Source organism: Denticeps clupeoides, chromosome 6 (genome assembly GCF_900700375.1).
Source record: "Denticeps clupeoides chromosome 6, fDenClu1.1, whole genome shotgun sequence".
Taxonomy (NCBI): domain Eukaryota; kingdom Metazoa; phylum Chordata; class Actinopteri; order Clupeiformes; family Denticipitidae; genus Denticeps; species Denticeps clupeoides.
Window position 1 is genome coordinate 20251504 of NC_041712.1, and position 16320 is coordinate 20267823.

Here is a 16320-nt window from a genome sequence, read left to right on the forward strand (position 1 = left end):
AATGGCATTTCAGAAGCTGTGAGAAGCCGCCTCGGCACCACTGTCACTTTCAGCCGGGCTGACACTACACATTTGGGTAGGCACAGGGCCCTGCTGGAGATGTTGTGATTGATCTGGAGGGGATCAGAAATACACATGGGATTTTTCTGGGAAAAAAATGTTTTACATCTTTTCACTACTTCACAATGCAAAACAGAGAATTTTTTTTATTACTAGTGTATTATAATATTACAGTTTGTACACTCACACAAAAACTTGGTTTCATTAATTTGTGATGAAGACATTTAATATTTGACATAAAACATAAAACATTTAAACCATATTTTATATATCACAATTGTTGGACTTTTACAATTTACAAGGGAGTGCAGAATTATTAGGCAAATGAGTATTTTGTCCACATCATCCTCTTCATGCATGTTGTCTTACTCCAAGCTGTATAGGCTCGAAAGCATACTACCAATTAAGCATATTAGGTGATGTGCATCTCTGTAATGAGAAGGGGTGTGGTCTAATGACATCAACACCCTATATCAGGTGTGCATTATTAGGCAACTTCCTTTCCTTTGGCAAAATGGGTCAAAAGAAGGACTTGACAGGCTCAGAAAAGTCAAAAATAGTGAGATAGTCCTTGCAAAGAAAGGTGGCTATATTGGTCGCTGATTTGTTTTTGTTTTGTTTTTGAATGTCAGAAATGTATATTTGTGAATGTGGAGATGTTATATTGGTTTCACTGGTAAAAATAAATAATTGAAATGGGTATGTATTTGTTTTTTGTTAAGTTGCCTAATAATTATGCACAGTAATAGTCACCTGCACACACATATATCCCCCTAAAATAGCTAAAAACAAACTAAAAACTACTCCAAAAACATTCAGCTTTGATATTAATGAGTTTTTTGGGTTCATTGACAACATGGTTGTTGTTCAATAATAAAATTATTCTTGCCTAATAATTCAACTTGCCTAATAATTCTGCACTCCCTGTACAGCATTTATCAGACCCCCTTATCCAGAGCGACTTACAATCAGTAGTTACAGGGGACAGTCCCCCCCTGGAGACACTTTGGGCTAAGTGTCTTGCTTAGGGACACAATGGTAGTAAGCAGAACACAATTTCTGAACACAATTTCTATCTGAACACAATTTCTTTAAGCTCATAGGTAACCAGTGTTTGTATCTATTCATGTTTACATTTACATTTGATGCATTTGCCAGACGCCCTTATACAGAGCGACTTACAACATGCTTCCATGTTACCATCGATGAAGTGATCAATTCTGGTTCACCAGGACTCCCAACTATGAGTATAATCTTTTCATATAGTCTGTTGTAGTTTCTATACATAAGACAGACAACATAAAGGTTGCAAGTTAATCTAAATATTCTCTAAAGAGGAAGGTCTTGAGCTGCCGAAGTGCAAAAAAATACTCAGTGACTGAGCTGTTCTGACCTCGAGGGGAAGTTCAAGACGGAGAAGAGTCTAGATGAATGTTTTCCTTTTACCTTCAGAGATGGGGGGACCAGGCGAGCAGTACTGGAGGCTCGGAGTATACGAGGTGCAGTGCGAGGTGTAATAAGGGCTGTGAGGTAGGATGGTGCTACTCCATGTTTGGCTTTGTAGGCCAGCATCAGTATTTTGAACCTGATGCGTGCAGCTACTGGGAGCCAGTGGAGGCAACGTAGCAGAGGGGCGGTGTGGGAGAACTTGGGAAGGTTAAAGATCAGTCGTGCAGCTGCATTTTGTATGAGTTGTAGAGGTCAGATGGTGCATAGTGGTAGACCAGCTAGAAGGGATTTACAGTAGTCCAGTCGTGAGATTACTAAGGACTGAACCAGTATCTGGGTGGCCTCGGTTGACAGATAATGATGGATTTGTCTGATATTGTAGAGAAGGAATCTACATTAGCGGGAAAGATTGCTAATGTGAGTTGAGAAGGAGAGTTGGTTGGTTGTCTATTGTTACTCCAAGGTTGCGGGCTGTTGTAGAAGGAGAGAGCTGTGAGTTGTCCTGGTAAATAGCAAGATCCTGATGTGGTGAAGAATGTGCTGGAATGAATATGTGTTTGTATGTTTGTATCTAGTCGTATCTTTCAATGATGCCTTCAAGACTGTAGATTGACTGACACACATTTTCCATTCTCCATTCCTCAACTCTGATGCTTTTGGCCTGGTCTCAGAGAATAAATGGCAGACATTATAATGATCATACATAGCAGGGTGCATATTGGCATTGTCTCACAAGGAGCAAAAATCACGGGGGGGGGGAATAAGCTGAGTCGGGTCATTATGGGAAATAAGGATTTATTAATAGCTGAAATAAACACAGCGCGATGGCCAAAAAAGGGAAATAAAGGGGATCAACATAAACTCGCATGTGGCGATTGCCAGAACTCAAAACACAAACGGTTGCCATGTCCAAAACGAAGGTCAAGTTCATGAGAGAGTTCACTAAACAGAGTTCACAAAAATGCCGCCACTCCAGGGGGGCGGAACCACAGGCTTTTTAAAAGCTATCCCGATTGGTCCCAGATGATGTTTCCAGCTGACTCCAATCCTGACACAGAGCTAGGGTCTGTATATAGATATATATTTTTACATGTTTTGCAATGCATTATAATATTAATGAAACCAATGAGGGCTTTCATAAAAATAAGATTTATTTGTTTATCAGTTGAAAAAAAAAATTGCAACAATTGCATTTCTAAATTGTCTGTTGATTAAAATAGAAAACCATCAATGCTTAATGGAGGCATAATACAAACAAATCTGTCATAAAGGTAATTAAATTGCACCCATTGGTAGACTTTTATGACATTTATGTCTCAGACATCTTTCATGATTCTCCTTAGGTATGAAAAGAGAAGAGGGGGACATATCATTTAAGATGATTATAAATTTTCAAAAGTGCTCACTGATGGGGGTCATTATTTCTTGGTCACTCACCAGATCATCAAATTAGTCATGCTCAAAAGCACATCACTCCCCCCAACCCACACGCCTGGGATAATAGCAGTCCCACGCTGCCCTGCTCAGATGTGTGTGGCGGAGAGCTCATGCTGGGCGAGGGCATTTACATGCAGCACTTACAGATGCTTTCTAAGAACATCGGCAAGGAGAAAAAAGGAGAGGCGGCGAGGATGATCGGCAAAAACAGCATGGATGATGGATGCCACCATCCCTGCAATGCACCGGTTCTGTGCTCCACTTGACCTCAAAATGAGCGAGGGTGGAGGACTCCTGCCACCCGCAGTCACATACACGTCCCCTGGAGGGAACATGGCAGAGTTTCTCTCGTTTTCATTCAGCTTCCGAGGTGACAAATTGCTTGTGCATGTAGGTGACAGCTGCAGTGTGAAAAAGTGTAACACTATCAAAAAAAAGTGTTCTACAACTTTGTTGTCCAACTGGGCCAGGAGTTCTCACTTTCTGGAGTCAGGATTCCCGAATGTATAAAAATACCAGGGACTCCCGCATGATTAATTATGCATCGTAGCAGCATTAAGGGCAGCGGATCCCCTGGTACCATATTATGGATCACAGCAGCTGTCTGGACCCCACTGTTTGAGGACCTCTGATCCTTGTTAGAGTTGAACATAAGGTCTCTCACCACATGTGGACATTGTGTCAGGAGCACTGGAGCTGCGGCCTAGGGGGCATTTTGAACAGGCAAAGTGCTCAAAGCAAAATCGTATCCCTGCTCCCCGTCTGGTTGTTAGAGTCAGTTGACTGCCATGGGATTCTGCCCCTGTTCTAGTTAATATTTTATTGGTAGAAGTATCTGCAATACTTTGTACAGGATTTTCTTTTTTTATGTCATGTTTTATGTTATGAAGGCATCTCAGGTCACCAAAGAAGGTGCTACAAGGAAACACACACACACACACACACACACACACACACAAACTCCTTTGCAAAATGTGGAGTCTGTTGCAACAATGATTGGTTATCACATGACAGGAAAAATGTCTAACCCTAACCCAAAAAAAAACTCCTATTTGAGTACTGGGCATGAAACTGGAATGCAATTAAGTGAAAGTGATCATTTTTGTAATAGTGATACCCAATACAGCACACGCTGCCCATAGTGAGCAGTGGGCAGCCATAAAAGGTGCCCGGGGAGCAGTATGTGGGGACAGTACCTTGTTCAAGGGGACCTCAGTAGTGCTCAGTCAAGGGGACCTCAGTCTGCTTGCTAGGCCACCACACACAAGCTCTGTCAATTAAATTCAAGCAATGGACTGGGTGTCACATGATTCCATCCATGTGACCGGGAGCAACACAGAGATGAGGTAACATGACTCCTATAAATTGGCAAGATGGCCACTTCCAGCCGCTCAGTCATTGATTGGCATTTGTCAGTTCGACTCAACTCCTTCTTCACCTCCACCAAGTAAGATCGATCCTGTTCATCTCCACACCTCTCAACTCTCCCCCTTCATCCTGTCCCTTCCCCAATTCAACTTAAAACCCGAATGACAACATCTGTGTGGTGTTGCGGCTGACGTCGGCTCTCGTTTGCATATTAAATCTTGCGTCCAATCGCACCAGGGTCTCTCGTTTCTTCAAACACGCGCTCACGTTCTGGTCCCGCGCTGGTCCCGTGACATCATTGAGGGTGGGGGGGTTGTTCTATGTAGGAATTGCATTAAGTGCACTAATAAAATATAGTTACTAAAAAGTAAAAGAGGAAGCGTCCATAACATTGATACCAATTATACCCTGTAAAATAATAGCGTTATTCCCTGTAAAGAATGGCTGACGCAGCGTCCACAGTTCCACGAAAAATCCATTTTCATGTTGAATGGGGTCTGCCGCTGAGACGATACCTGCATGACACCTACATCCTCAGTCAATACAATCACAAGGGCTTTTTCAAAAATGGGGTATGAAGCTGAAATACATCTTCCATGGTCAAATCAAAATCCTCCCCTAGCGTGAAGACTTTTCTGCAGGAACGATTTGCTCTCAGTGGCCTTTCAAGAACGCGTACATCTCTATTGATCCTTCAAATACATCAAGCCATGTTATACAATTTTACCCATCATGCCTGTTTCTGAGCGGTGCAGGGTGGCTAGATGTCCTTCAGGGCATATGAATAGAGGGATTAGCTCTGAATGTCTCCACCACTGTTCTGAGCGAGGGATATGTGCCGTTCGATGGATGGAAGTGAAGGGCAGAAACAGGATTTTGAAACGTGGAAAGCCATCTGCTGTAAGCAAGGATGTCTAGCAGCAGGGGGTCCTCGTGTGAGAATGAAGCTTTTGTGCGCCCCAGGATCTACTCACACATCATAGGCCATTTTAAATATAAAGCTCACTATTGCCAGAATAGGACATTGTACAATGAATAAAAACAGCAGAGGGTATTCTGCATTATGATGAAATGCAAAAACTGATTGTCTACGGATATTTTTGTTTGTTTTTTACGTTACATATCGATGCAAACACCTTTAGAGGTCTGACATTTGGATGAGCTACACACATCCGACCAGAGGCAACTTTTTAAATCTGTCATATTGAGGAAGGTCACGCGCACACTCAAGCAGGACCAAGCTGCCTCCAGGCCAACCGGCCATGATTTACCGCCAATCTGCCGAGGTATCAACGTGTCACGCCACCCTCCATCACACTCCACCGGCTCGCAGTGGCCGCAGGCGTTTGGCTGATGGCTCTGGTGCAGAGCTGTTATTACCATACAGTACATCCGATCCCCGATCAATAGCTATGTCCTTCTGTGACCACTCGCCTCTCTAACTGGGAGTCGCCACTCGCCATTGTTAGACACGTTCAAGAAGCAATCGAGTACTAATTTGTTCTGGGCATTACTTCCAATGCCACTAATTACCACTTTATCCTCCTTTAACTGCAGTGAATTTTAAAAAAAGGTTTGTGTAAAGGAATCATTGGTTCACTCATTGAACAGTTTCTGTGCAGAACCATTCTTTAAAAATTTCCCTCGGATCTGAATGATCTGGTTCTGTGTGCTCTTCGAATAGACAGATCTGCTTAAAATAATACATGTTTTGTGTCAAGCAGGCGGACATTAGTCCAAAAAAAAAAAAAAAAAAACGAGCTCAGCCCCCGTCACGGTGGCCAACTCACACTTGGCGACAGAACAGCGGAGCTTCAGGACCGCGGACAGCGACTGTCCGACACATGGGTCTCAGGCGAGCCACGCGCACCTGAGGGCATCGGAGGCCAGCAGACACAGCTGCTCCTGCAAACCTGTCATCCTGACAAAAACACACGCACACACACACACACACACACACTGACACAAACATGCAAGTAGAACTATGAAGATGCTAATTTGACAATGATTTAAGTAAAAATGATTATTTCCTTTAGGAAAAGGTAAACCCGTGAGACAAACCTTTCTAAAAAATGTCAGATTTTTGCAGTTTATTTGTTCGCATTGAAGCAAGAAGGGGATGTACCACAATGTGATTTACCTTTCTGTGCCACTCAAATGGTACCTTGCTCAAGTGGCACCTTGACAGTTCCGGACTGAAACCTGCAACCCTTCGGTTCCGTGTCCGCCTCCTTACCCGCTAGGCCACCACTGCCCAAATTAAAAACAGTCGTTCTTGGATGCATTGAAGCCAATCCTTTGTTATCACCTCACCGTAGATGTACAGGAGTGGAGTATGTTCGGGTGGTGTTCGACTGTGCACATTTTATTCTTTTTTTACTGTAAAGCCACTCATCTACCAGTTATGTTCTTCCCAAAGGAGAAGCGTTCCAATTTTCCAAAGCCACCAACCTTTTTTGTGCTCGGAATAAATCAGCTTATGCATTCCTATGAAAAGTGGGAAATATCTCAGAGCACACCTTAAGTCAGTGTAGGTTCATGCAGAGTTGGGTGTCCTTATCTGCCAAATGATGAGTCACCATGGCTACGACCACACAGTTTTTTTTTTTTTTTTTATTTATAAGAAGTTTCCAGCCGTAAACAACTTTCTTCTAAGTCTTCCAGTCCTGCAGTGACCTGCTGCTGCCTTCAGGCCTCAGCTGTCACTGTATCTGTCACTGTAACAATGTAACACCTTTATGTTCTCAGAAATCTGAAACATATACTGAGAACTGACAGAGCTTCTGCTTTAGGTTCATTTATTTTATAATTTTCATCCAGCAGGGGGTTAATATGGAGGCCCAGGTGATAGGTCTTCACAAGGCTTCCATGCCATTAAAACTTGAATCAAACTTTAGAGTTCATCAGAGTTCATATCCTACTTTTTCTCTGACCATGAGTTCCTCTCTCTCTCGCTCTCTTGATCTCGCCCTGGCTGGATGCTGGAGGAGTTTGGGGAATTGCAGTTGGAAAGGTTGGCCATTGTTCCCCCTTATCTGCTCCCTCCATGTCTCAACACTTCACAGAGCTGTGTGGTGGCAAATTACTTCTGCAGACAATCGACTTTTTATTTGGCAAAACGGAACAGAATGCTGTTTCAATTTTACAAACAAACAAATGGCACTTTTGCCATCAATCATGTGGCACCCTTTGGGGATGGGAGCATCATGAGATATTGGATTATGAATGATCCAGGAAAAATTTCCTGTGGAGGTCTTTGGTCACGGAGAGCAGGAGTGAATTATCTTCTTGTCACAGAATGGCACACTGTCACCCACCAGAGGGGCTGCCGTCTGATTCACACCATTCTGCATATGTGTGACTTGTCTATATGCGTCTATACGTGTCTTTCTGTGCTGTGAAGCAGAGCAAATAGTGAAAGTGAAGAGACTGTCATTGTGAAACACTGCAGCACAGCACACGGTGACACAACAAAATGTCCTCTGCATTTAACCATCGCCCTTGGTGAGCAGTGGGCAGTTATGACAGGCACCTGGGCAGCAGTGTGTGGGGACGGTGTTTTGCTCAGTGGCACCTTGGCGGATCACTTCTTTGCCCGCTATGCCAAAACCAGTCCAATAGAGCACCTTCACAACAAGTCTAAGGGACAGGTCCAGGATATGATCCCAAACACCAAAATAACTATAATATTACTGATTTGCAAAACTGTGATCACTGTTATTTCTTTCCATTAATGCCTTTTAGATCAAAGACAGTGAAAAAAGGGAGAGTCTAAGGTAAACAACGAGTTCTCCAGCTACATCCTGTGGAATTCAGATTGGTTCAGTCATTGCTGACTCCTCTGCTGTGTGTGTGGAAAAAGAGAGACCGCTGCAGGGAAGCATCCAATCACACTGTCTGGATTCATTGCTTCATGTGTCCACTCGAATTACGGTCCCATACAACACACACACACACACACACGGCACTGTTGAGAACATTTTCCTGCTTAATTGCTGATACAAGCTGGCCACCTGTCCACAAAAGTATGATTTAGAGAAATCCATGCAACAAAAGAATGTGCGACGTAGCATCTATCACATAAGAGGTGCTTCATGTTGCCGAAACGCTGGGCAGAGACACCTTGCCTCTTTTTTTATTCATGCCGAGGCGGCATCATGATTCGGAGAAGAGCAGACATCTGTTGCTGAAGGCACCCATTCTCCTTGGCTTTTAGAAACCAGAATTAGCAAATGGCTGGCTGGCCGGCTGGCAGCGTATGTAAACTGCTGCTCCAGGGGAGTGTGCCAACTTACCCGACCATTTTATCATGTCGGCCCACAAAACAATTCACACTGTTTCAAAGGAATACACCATCGTTGCAAGCGCTCTGTTTTCGTAACAGTAATTATGTCACATCATCTGTTAAGAAGGATCTTAACATCCCCCCCCAACCCCAATAAACAGGAGTTATAAGAGGCTTCACGACGCCCTGCAGCGCAGCACCAGCAGAGGGCCTCGACGAGCTTCTTTATATGCAAATCGCCACGTTCTCCCCGTTACATCACCGCAGTGAACAATACTTCCTAAATGTTTCCTTGATTTACTTAATAGAGGCTTCGGCCACAACCCGCAGATGCTTCTGACAGGCGCGCCCGATGTGGTTTAAATGGACAGAGGACTTAGATTGTGCGTAAAATGGGTGAGATATTAGGCGAAGTGCTCCCGTTATCTGCTCGGCGGGGTCATGAATGAGAGAGCGGGGGATCTCCGGGCGGGCTCGGTGCGGTGACCGTCCTGCAGACGCGACGAGGGCAGAACAAGTCTCATCTCTGACACTCAAGTTGGAAGAAGCCAGAGCGCGCAGGGCGCGCAACCGGCGCCGCCGACGCGCGGTTTCTTTTTAATCGTGGAACATTTGGGACGCAAGAGAACCTTTTCCGAGGTGGGAATCCCATCGATCTTCCGAGAAGTTATCTGGGGCGTAACTGGGACGTATTTAAGAGCGAGGATGGGACGGAGGCGCGCCTCTCCGACCGTGGACCTCTTCCAGCGGCAGTAAGGCTCTGCACTCAAAACAAAATGCGCTTTTCCGAGTCGAACGAGGGACCGGACCGAACGCTCGGCGTTTCCTCCTAATTCCGCGATGCACGAGGCAAGGCGCTTCCGGCCGCGACCGCGACGCGCGGCGGCGCAGGGCGCACGGCTCCTCCGCACGCTGACACGGAAGCGCGTCCTGGATTAAACAGAACTTGGCGCGGGGGGCACGTCGGTGGGAACGAATCGGAGGCGCGCAGCACCCGCGGACCGATCAATAGCGTCTATCGATCAGCTCATATATAAGCCTAATGATCGGCCCTGCCAGCGTTTACCTTGCCGTGAAAGTTCCACAACGATCCTCGGCGAGGGACGAGTGAAAGTGGAAATAACGTTTCATGGCAAGTCTGGGGCAGATCTTCTACGGAGAATGCTTTCGGGGGCTTTTGGAGATGTGTGGGTTCCCCTTTTTCTCTCCCAACGCTTGTTTTAATCGCTAGAGAGTACATGGTGAAATATCGATGCGCACGGTGCTGCGAGATGACTACCATGTCGAGGGTGGTGAGCGCGTGTTCCAAGCTGTGGGTCATGTGGCCGATAACTGGCCAGCCGTTTTCCATCTAGCCGCTCTCTCGCCAGACAGGGGGGACGATGGGGTGATTCCTGCCTGGACCAGCTGAGGATAAACCATGGATGTGAACTTCTCCACTGTCCAGGACAGCGACGTGTCAGAGAGAGACTCGTCCAAGCGCGTGCTGACGGGCTGCTTCCTCTCGCTCCTCATCCTCACCACCCTGCTCGGAAACACGCTGGTGTGCGCCGCCGTCACGAAGTTCCGCCACCTGCGCACCAAGGTCACCAACTTTTTCGTCATCTCGCTGGCCATCTCGGACCTCTTGGTGGCCATCTTGGTGATGCCGTGGAAAGCGGCAACAGAGATAGTTGGCTTCTGGCCCTTCGGCGCCTTTTGCAACGTGTGGGTGGCGTTCGACATCATGTGCTCCACGGCTTCCATCCTCAACCTGTGCGTCATCAGCGTGGATCGCTACTGGGCGATATCCAGTCCGTTCCGTTACGAGCGGAAGATGACGCCCAAGGTGGCGTTCGTGATGATCAGCGTTGCGTGGACACTCTCTGTCCTCATCTCCTTCATCCCCGTCCAGCTGAACTGGCACAAGGCGCAGACCACCAGCTACAGCGAGCTCAACGCCACCTACACCAGCATCCCGCCCGACAACTGCGACTCCAGCCTCAACCGCACCTACGCCATCTCCTCCTCGCTCATCAGCTTCTACATCCCCGTGGCCATCATGATCGTCACCTACACCCGCATCTACCGGATTGCCCAGAAGCAGATCCGGAGGATCTCGGCCCTGGAGCGCGCGGCGGAGAGCGCCAAGAATCGCCACAGCAGCATGGGCAACAACTCCAACATGGATTCCGAGAGCTCCTTCAAGATGTCCTTCAAGCGAGAAACCAAAGTCTTAAAGACGCTGTCGGTGATCATGGGCGTGTTTGTGTGCTGCTGGCTGCCTTTCTTCATCCTCAACTGCATGGTGCCCTTCTGCGAGCCCACCTCCAATGGCGGGGACTTCCCCTGCATCAGCTCCACCACCTTCGACGTCTTCGTCTGGTTCGGCTGGGCCAACTCCTCGCTCAACCCCATCATCTACGCCTTCAACGCCGACTTCCGCAAGGCTTTCTCCATCCTGCTGGGCTGCCACCAGCTCTGCCCTGGCAGCAACGCCATCGAGATCGTCAGCATCAACAACAACGGGGTGCCGCAGGGCGCCTCGCAGTACCAGCCCAAAGGACTCATCCCCAAAGAGAGCAACAACAGCAGCAGCTACATGATCCCGCACAGCATCGCGTGCCAGGAGGACGAGATGCAGCGCAAGGACGAGGACGCGGGGATTAAAGGGTTTGAGAAACTCTCTCCGTCCATGTCGGGGAACTTGGGGAGTGACGCGGACGTCTCGCTGGAAAAGATCAACCCCATAACTCAGAATGGTCAGCACAAATCCCTGGCCCGCTGAGCCTGGCTCTTTTAAACCGTTTCTGGACAAAAATATTGGGCAAACGCTAAAGGGAAAAGTGTATGAAACCCCGTGCAGGTAGACAGGGTGACGAGGATGATGATGATGATGATGATGAAACACCGTATGGGGAATCTACTAACTGAGCATCACAGAAAACCTTAAATCGAAACAAAATAAATAAACTGTTGCTATTCTAAAACACGGAAAATCAAAAGAATGTTTAAAATGAAGGCACTTTATCCTGGATAACTATCTGCAAAATGCTCCCGGCGTTTATTAATGAAGTTGGCAGGTTTGTTAATAAAATGTTACTTTATGACTTGAATAAAAGCCACAAAAAATAACCCCAAAAAAACAAAAAAAAAACAAAGCAAGGCTGATCTGCAGATGTGCACAAATTCCGTTTTTATTTAAAAAACGTGTAGCCGTTCGTACATGACGTTCCAAATGAATAGACTACTAGCCGAGTGCTTTACGTGCTTTACGTAGCCGAGTGCTTTAATTCCACGTGTACAGCTCTGGTTATATTATAAGAATACTCGGTTCCGTCCAGTTGATGTCAGCGGTGATGTGTACATAGTGCTGTTTTCAAAAAAACAAAAAAAAGATTGATTTTTGTTTGCGAGCGAAGTGGTGTGACTCTGCGAAGTCGGACACCCTGCGTCTGTTAAGCTCATGCCGCTTTGATGTCTGTGGGAGGCGGTGGCCGGGGGAGCTACGGAGCAGGGACGTGGATGGGACGTCTCGCAGAACCTTCCGAGTTCGGGTTAAAGGGTCGCGGCGGTGGTGGCAACGCACACGTGGCTGGTCAGAACTCTCTGCTGTGGTCCCTCATGGCTAAAAAGAGACCTGATAGCAGAGCGCGGAGGTCTGTGGTGGCCATCGATTGACCCGCTGCTGTTTGTCCGAGTCAGGCGAAGCGCGGAAACATCTCCCCCGAGCGCGGTAACGCCCAGCCAGAGATTTTGTTAGGCCCCCGAAGTGTGAAGTATCGTCAAGGCATAATTAACGTGCCTTTACAGAGCCAGCCGCCCATACAGGGGAGGAAAGACCTTTTTGTTAATGGACAGGAACGTTGTTGTGGACGGGGAAAAGACACGAGGAAGCCCAGTCTACAATCCAATTTAGTCCCCAGTGTCCTTCCCTTCTTCGTTGTTGCATGCCAGCTATGATCATATCTGCCAGTCCACTCCCTTCTCTGCTGAATTATGACGCGCCTAATCAAGCCATCGGCCAACCAGATGCAATGGTGCCGCGTTCAAACGCCATCGACAGCAGTGCGCTGCTCCTCCCTGTTAGTTGCAGAGATGCCCGGTTTCCGGACGCGTCCACACAGACGATCCCTAAATTCAATATGTGCCGAAGAGCCACTTTGTAAGCTAATGCGACAGGCCCCGAGCTGAGCTGCAACTCGGGCTCCAGGGGCCCGAACGGCGCCGCGCTTCCTGCGATGAAGCACTGCACACACGCCACGTTAAAGCAGATGAAGGAGATCGAACAAATGAGAAAGGTGGCATCCCAATGCTGGAAAATACGGATGCTGCCAGTGCTACCCCGCTATAGATACATCATAGAGTGTGGTCTCAACAAGCCTCGCCGAAAGCGGGTGGAAATGTAGAGACACCCGCAGTCTCCAAATGCCTTTTAAAGAAAAATAAAGTCTCCATTTCTCCATTTCCCCCCAAAAAACGCCTTTTTTTCCGCGCGGTAACACTCTATTCCGGAAAGCAAAAGAAGCGCTTTGTCTGACTCGAAGACTGTCCAGCGGCTTACGTTGTTTTTTTTGTGCTGCTGTCAGGAGATACGGAGAGGTCTCTGTCTTCGTCTCCACAACGTCCTCGTTCGTAATCCTTTATTGTCAGGCAGCAAAACTCAAGATGCAGTTATTTTCGGCGATTCTCCTCTGTTGTGAAGATTTGGCGCCACCACCGAAATATTTACCTGCCACGGTCGTCATAACGACGCATTGTCGAGAACTTTAGATTTCGAGCCGCGCGGATCATCCTCTCGCACGAGTTTCCATGACGGCCCAGGTGTTTCCGCGCCTCGACCTCTGCCAGGGGATTACTTTGCTTTTTAATCCACTAATTAGGAGTTAAATATGCATATTTTAATGGAGGATGAATCCCCCCCCCCGTCCCATGGTGCTCGCCTGACGTTAATCATTTGGCTAAATCCCATGTAGTGCGGCGAGAGTGTCGGCGTTTGGTCTTTTTGGAGCTGTTGACCAGTGGCACTAATTCGAGGTTTCTTCCTCTTGCAGAATGTTGATGTCATCTGCTTTCTCCTCCTGATGGTCCACGATGTTCACGTTCACTTCATGCAAAGTCACAGTATTTAAAGGACATCATTTTGGTACAATCATCCCCTACCTCATCATTAAAACAGTATATATAAAGGCATCATGTCAGATAAATGGAGACAAAAAGAACAATGTGGAAAAGTATTGTATGATGTTCAAATGTAGATGTGAACACAAGTGCTTTTTTATCTTTGGAAATCCTTAAATGTGAGTAGAGAAAAAAACAGACTAATCGAAAATACATAAAACGTATGTGTGTGTGTGTGTGTGTGCTTATTTGTCTATGTGGGCTTGTGTGGCAGTAAAAGAAAAAGCATCCATGTGCTGCTGCTGTCGTGGAGAAAGTGTCGAGGGAGCAAACTACGTTACCTAGCGCTACAGTTTGTACAAAATGTGCCCTTTCTATTTGCAGAAATAAAAAACGAAGTGTATATCCATTTTTCATTGCTGTCGCTGCTTCGTCCTTTCTTTCCATGCCTATTGGCTATCGGTGGCCTCGCGAGTCCAGTTTATTATGTTGTGTTGGGTCCAGGAGTTCATTGAAATATCAGCTCTTGGTAGAGGATCGATGGCCATTGATTTCTCTTACAATGACGTCCTTTTTTTCCTTACGTAACCCCTTGTGAAAGAGCTCTGATGAGGTGCTCTCCGAAATATTTTTTATTTTAAGGTTGAGCTTAAGCGGTTGTGACAATAATGCAGCAGCTCTCGGGTCCCTCCAGCATCTGCTAGTGCTTTCATCGGAAGAACAAATGACCATTAAATTCATTAAAGCGCTTCGCCGTCTGGATGCAGGGAGGAAAAAATGGCCTGTCTCGCCACATATTGGCAGTGAGACATGAGACCTCTGACGTTTTCATTAACGCTCTTCTTAATTGAAGGCTTGGCGTAATCTGGGAAGGTGGGAGTCTGTGATGAATGGCGTTCCAGTGATGGAGAAGGGCGAGCTCACCCTCCCGTCCCTCGGTGTCACTCAGGCAGGTGTAAACACCACTTCAGGGGCCACAGGTACCAGGGGACAGCCTTGACTTCACTAAGCAAGCTGTCACTCAGCCCCAATGGCCAAGTCCTATCGCAAGCAGCAGCCATTGAATGGGGGGAAACAGGAGTGGCCTTCGGCATCATGTGAGGAGATTTTGGCCGTACTTCGATATTACAGGCCCAGGGGATACAACTGTCTAGGCTTATTTTTAACACAAATAATAAAAGAAAAACATTTTTTTATAGATCAATCACTTGCCAAATGTCACATGCAATAAATCTGCTCGAACCAATGAAACATACAGGCTTCTTAGATGCGATGAGGAGGAGGAGCAATTAAATATAGAGTGATTATATAGAGCATATCCATACCTGAATTCTTAACTGCTGTTCTAGTTTGTGTGGGGAATCGGAATAACACAGTGAGGTCGACCCATAAATCCATGCTCTGCTGAACGGGGATAAATGCTGCATTTCATACAACTGGGAATTATCATCAACCAACTAGGAGAATAGAATGAAGATTTATATTTCCTACTCTGAATTACTTCACGTAATTCTGAAATCAGAATGACTTTTTTTTGACAACAGTATGAACATCTTCCGGGATGTCCGTGCTGCAAGCTGTTAGATTCCGTAAGGTGGGAATATACCACAATTGGCACTGTAATGAATAACTGAGAGGCAGTGATGGGTGATTTTTATTTAATAAGAAATGGGGATCCAGCAAAATGGTGCTGGAAAAAACAAAAAAGCAATCAATTGCAATCAAAGGACAATGAAATACTGGATCATTTTGATTAAAAATTAGGCTGTCAATCGATTAAAAAGATGAACAAATTTATTGCATACATTTAAATTAATTGCAATTCATTCTTAAGACTAAAGCAGGCTATAATGGATATTTAAAACTATGACAACGACGGTGATGGGGAGATTATCTGGTCTTTTTTAGTCATGGAACACCCTGCAGAAAATAAAATTTAAACAGCAAATTCCCTTTATTTCTCAATAGTTAGATTGGTCAACATCTCACTACCTCAGGGATGATTCAGTTGATGTGTCCAACAATGCATGTGAATTTATATATTTCATCTGATCGCACCAATGGCCCTGAAACTCTGTCACTGTCCACCTACATCTTTATGTAGGGATTGTCTCTGGCTAGGTTGAATTTTTCATGTCATAGGTCAGACCCACACAGGAATTAAACAAAACATAGCTGTGTTCACTCCATTAGAATTGACTACAGCCGTTAAGGTTTATTAAAACTAACAATCCTCATCTTGGGTTACTCACAGCACTTACACTTACACAAGCACCCAAACAGACCCGCCCATGCCCAGGCACAGGCCTACTAGCAGACGGGCAGGAGTTGAAGATGGGGGCAGCTTGGAAAACACAGACTGAAGGTTAATGAGAGACCCGGGGCGGTGCCATACGCTGCAGCCTCTCTGGTGGTGTCGGAGGGGTCCAGGTGGGTGGCGGGGTGGATGAGGGCGCTATAATGCTGCTTGCATAACCAACATTCGCGTTCTACCTCCATCACCAGACATTCTTTACTCTCACAACATTGTGAACAAGTGACAGTGGCTTTTATACTGCTGCATACAAAAAATACATATAGTATATAGAAATGAGAGAAAAGCATGATGAATAGGTCACATG

The 16320-nt window shown here is 46.2% G+C and overlaps 1 protein-coding gene across 1 annotated transcript; it reads left to right on the forward strand.

Annotated features, from left to right (window-relative positions):
- Window positions 1–8904: 8904 nt before the first annotated feature.
- On the forward strand, window positions 8905–14115 carry drd1b (dopamine receptor D1b). The gene is made up of 2 exons (XM_028984646.1): window positions 8905–11340; window positions 13633–14115. Exons 1-2 carry the CDS (start codon window positions 10020–10022, stop codon window positions 13638–13640), a joined length of 1329 nt encoding a protein of 442 aa, XP_028840479.1. The 5' UTR covers window positions 8905–10019; the 3' UTR covers window positions 13641–14115.
- The last annotated feature ends 2205 nt before the right edge of the window (window positions 14116–16320 follow it).

What these genes read in the sequence shown, in the direction of transcription:
- drd1b (XM_028984646.1), top strand. Translation starts at nt 10,020, where the DNA reads ATGGATGTGAACTTCTCCACTGTCCAGGACAGCGACGTGTCAGAGAGA.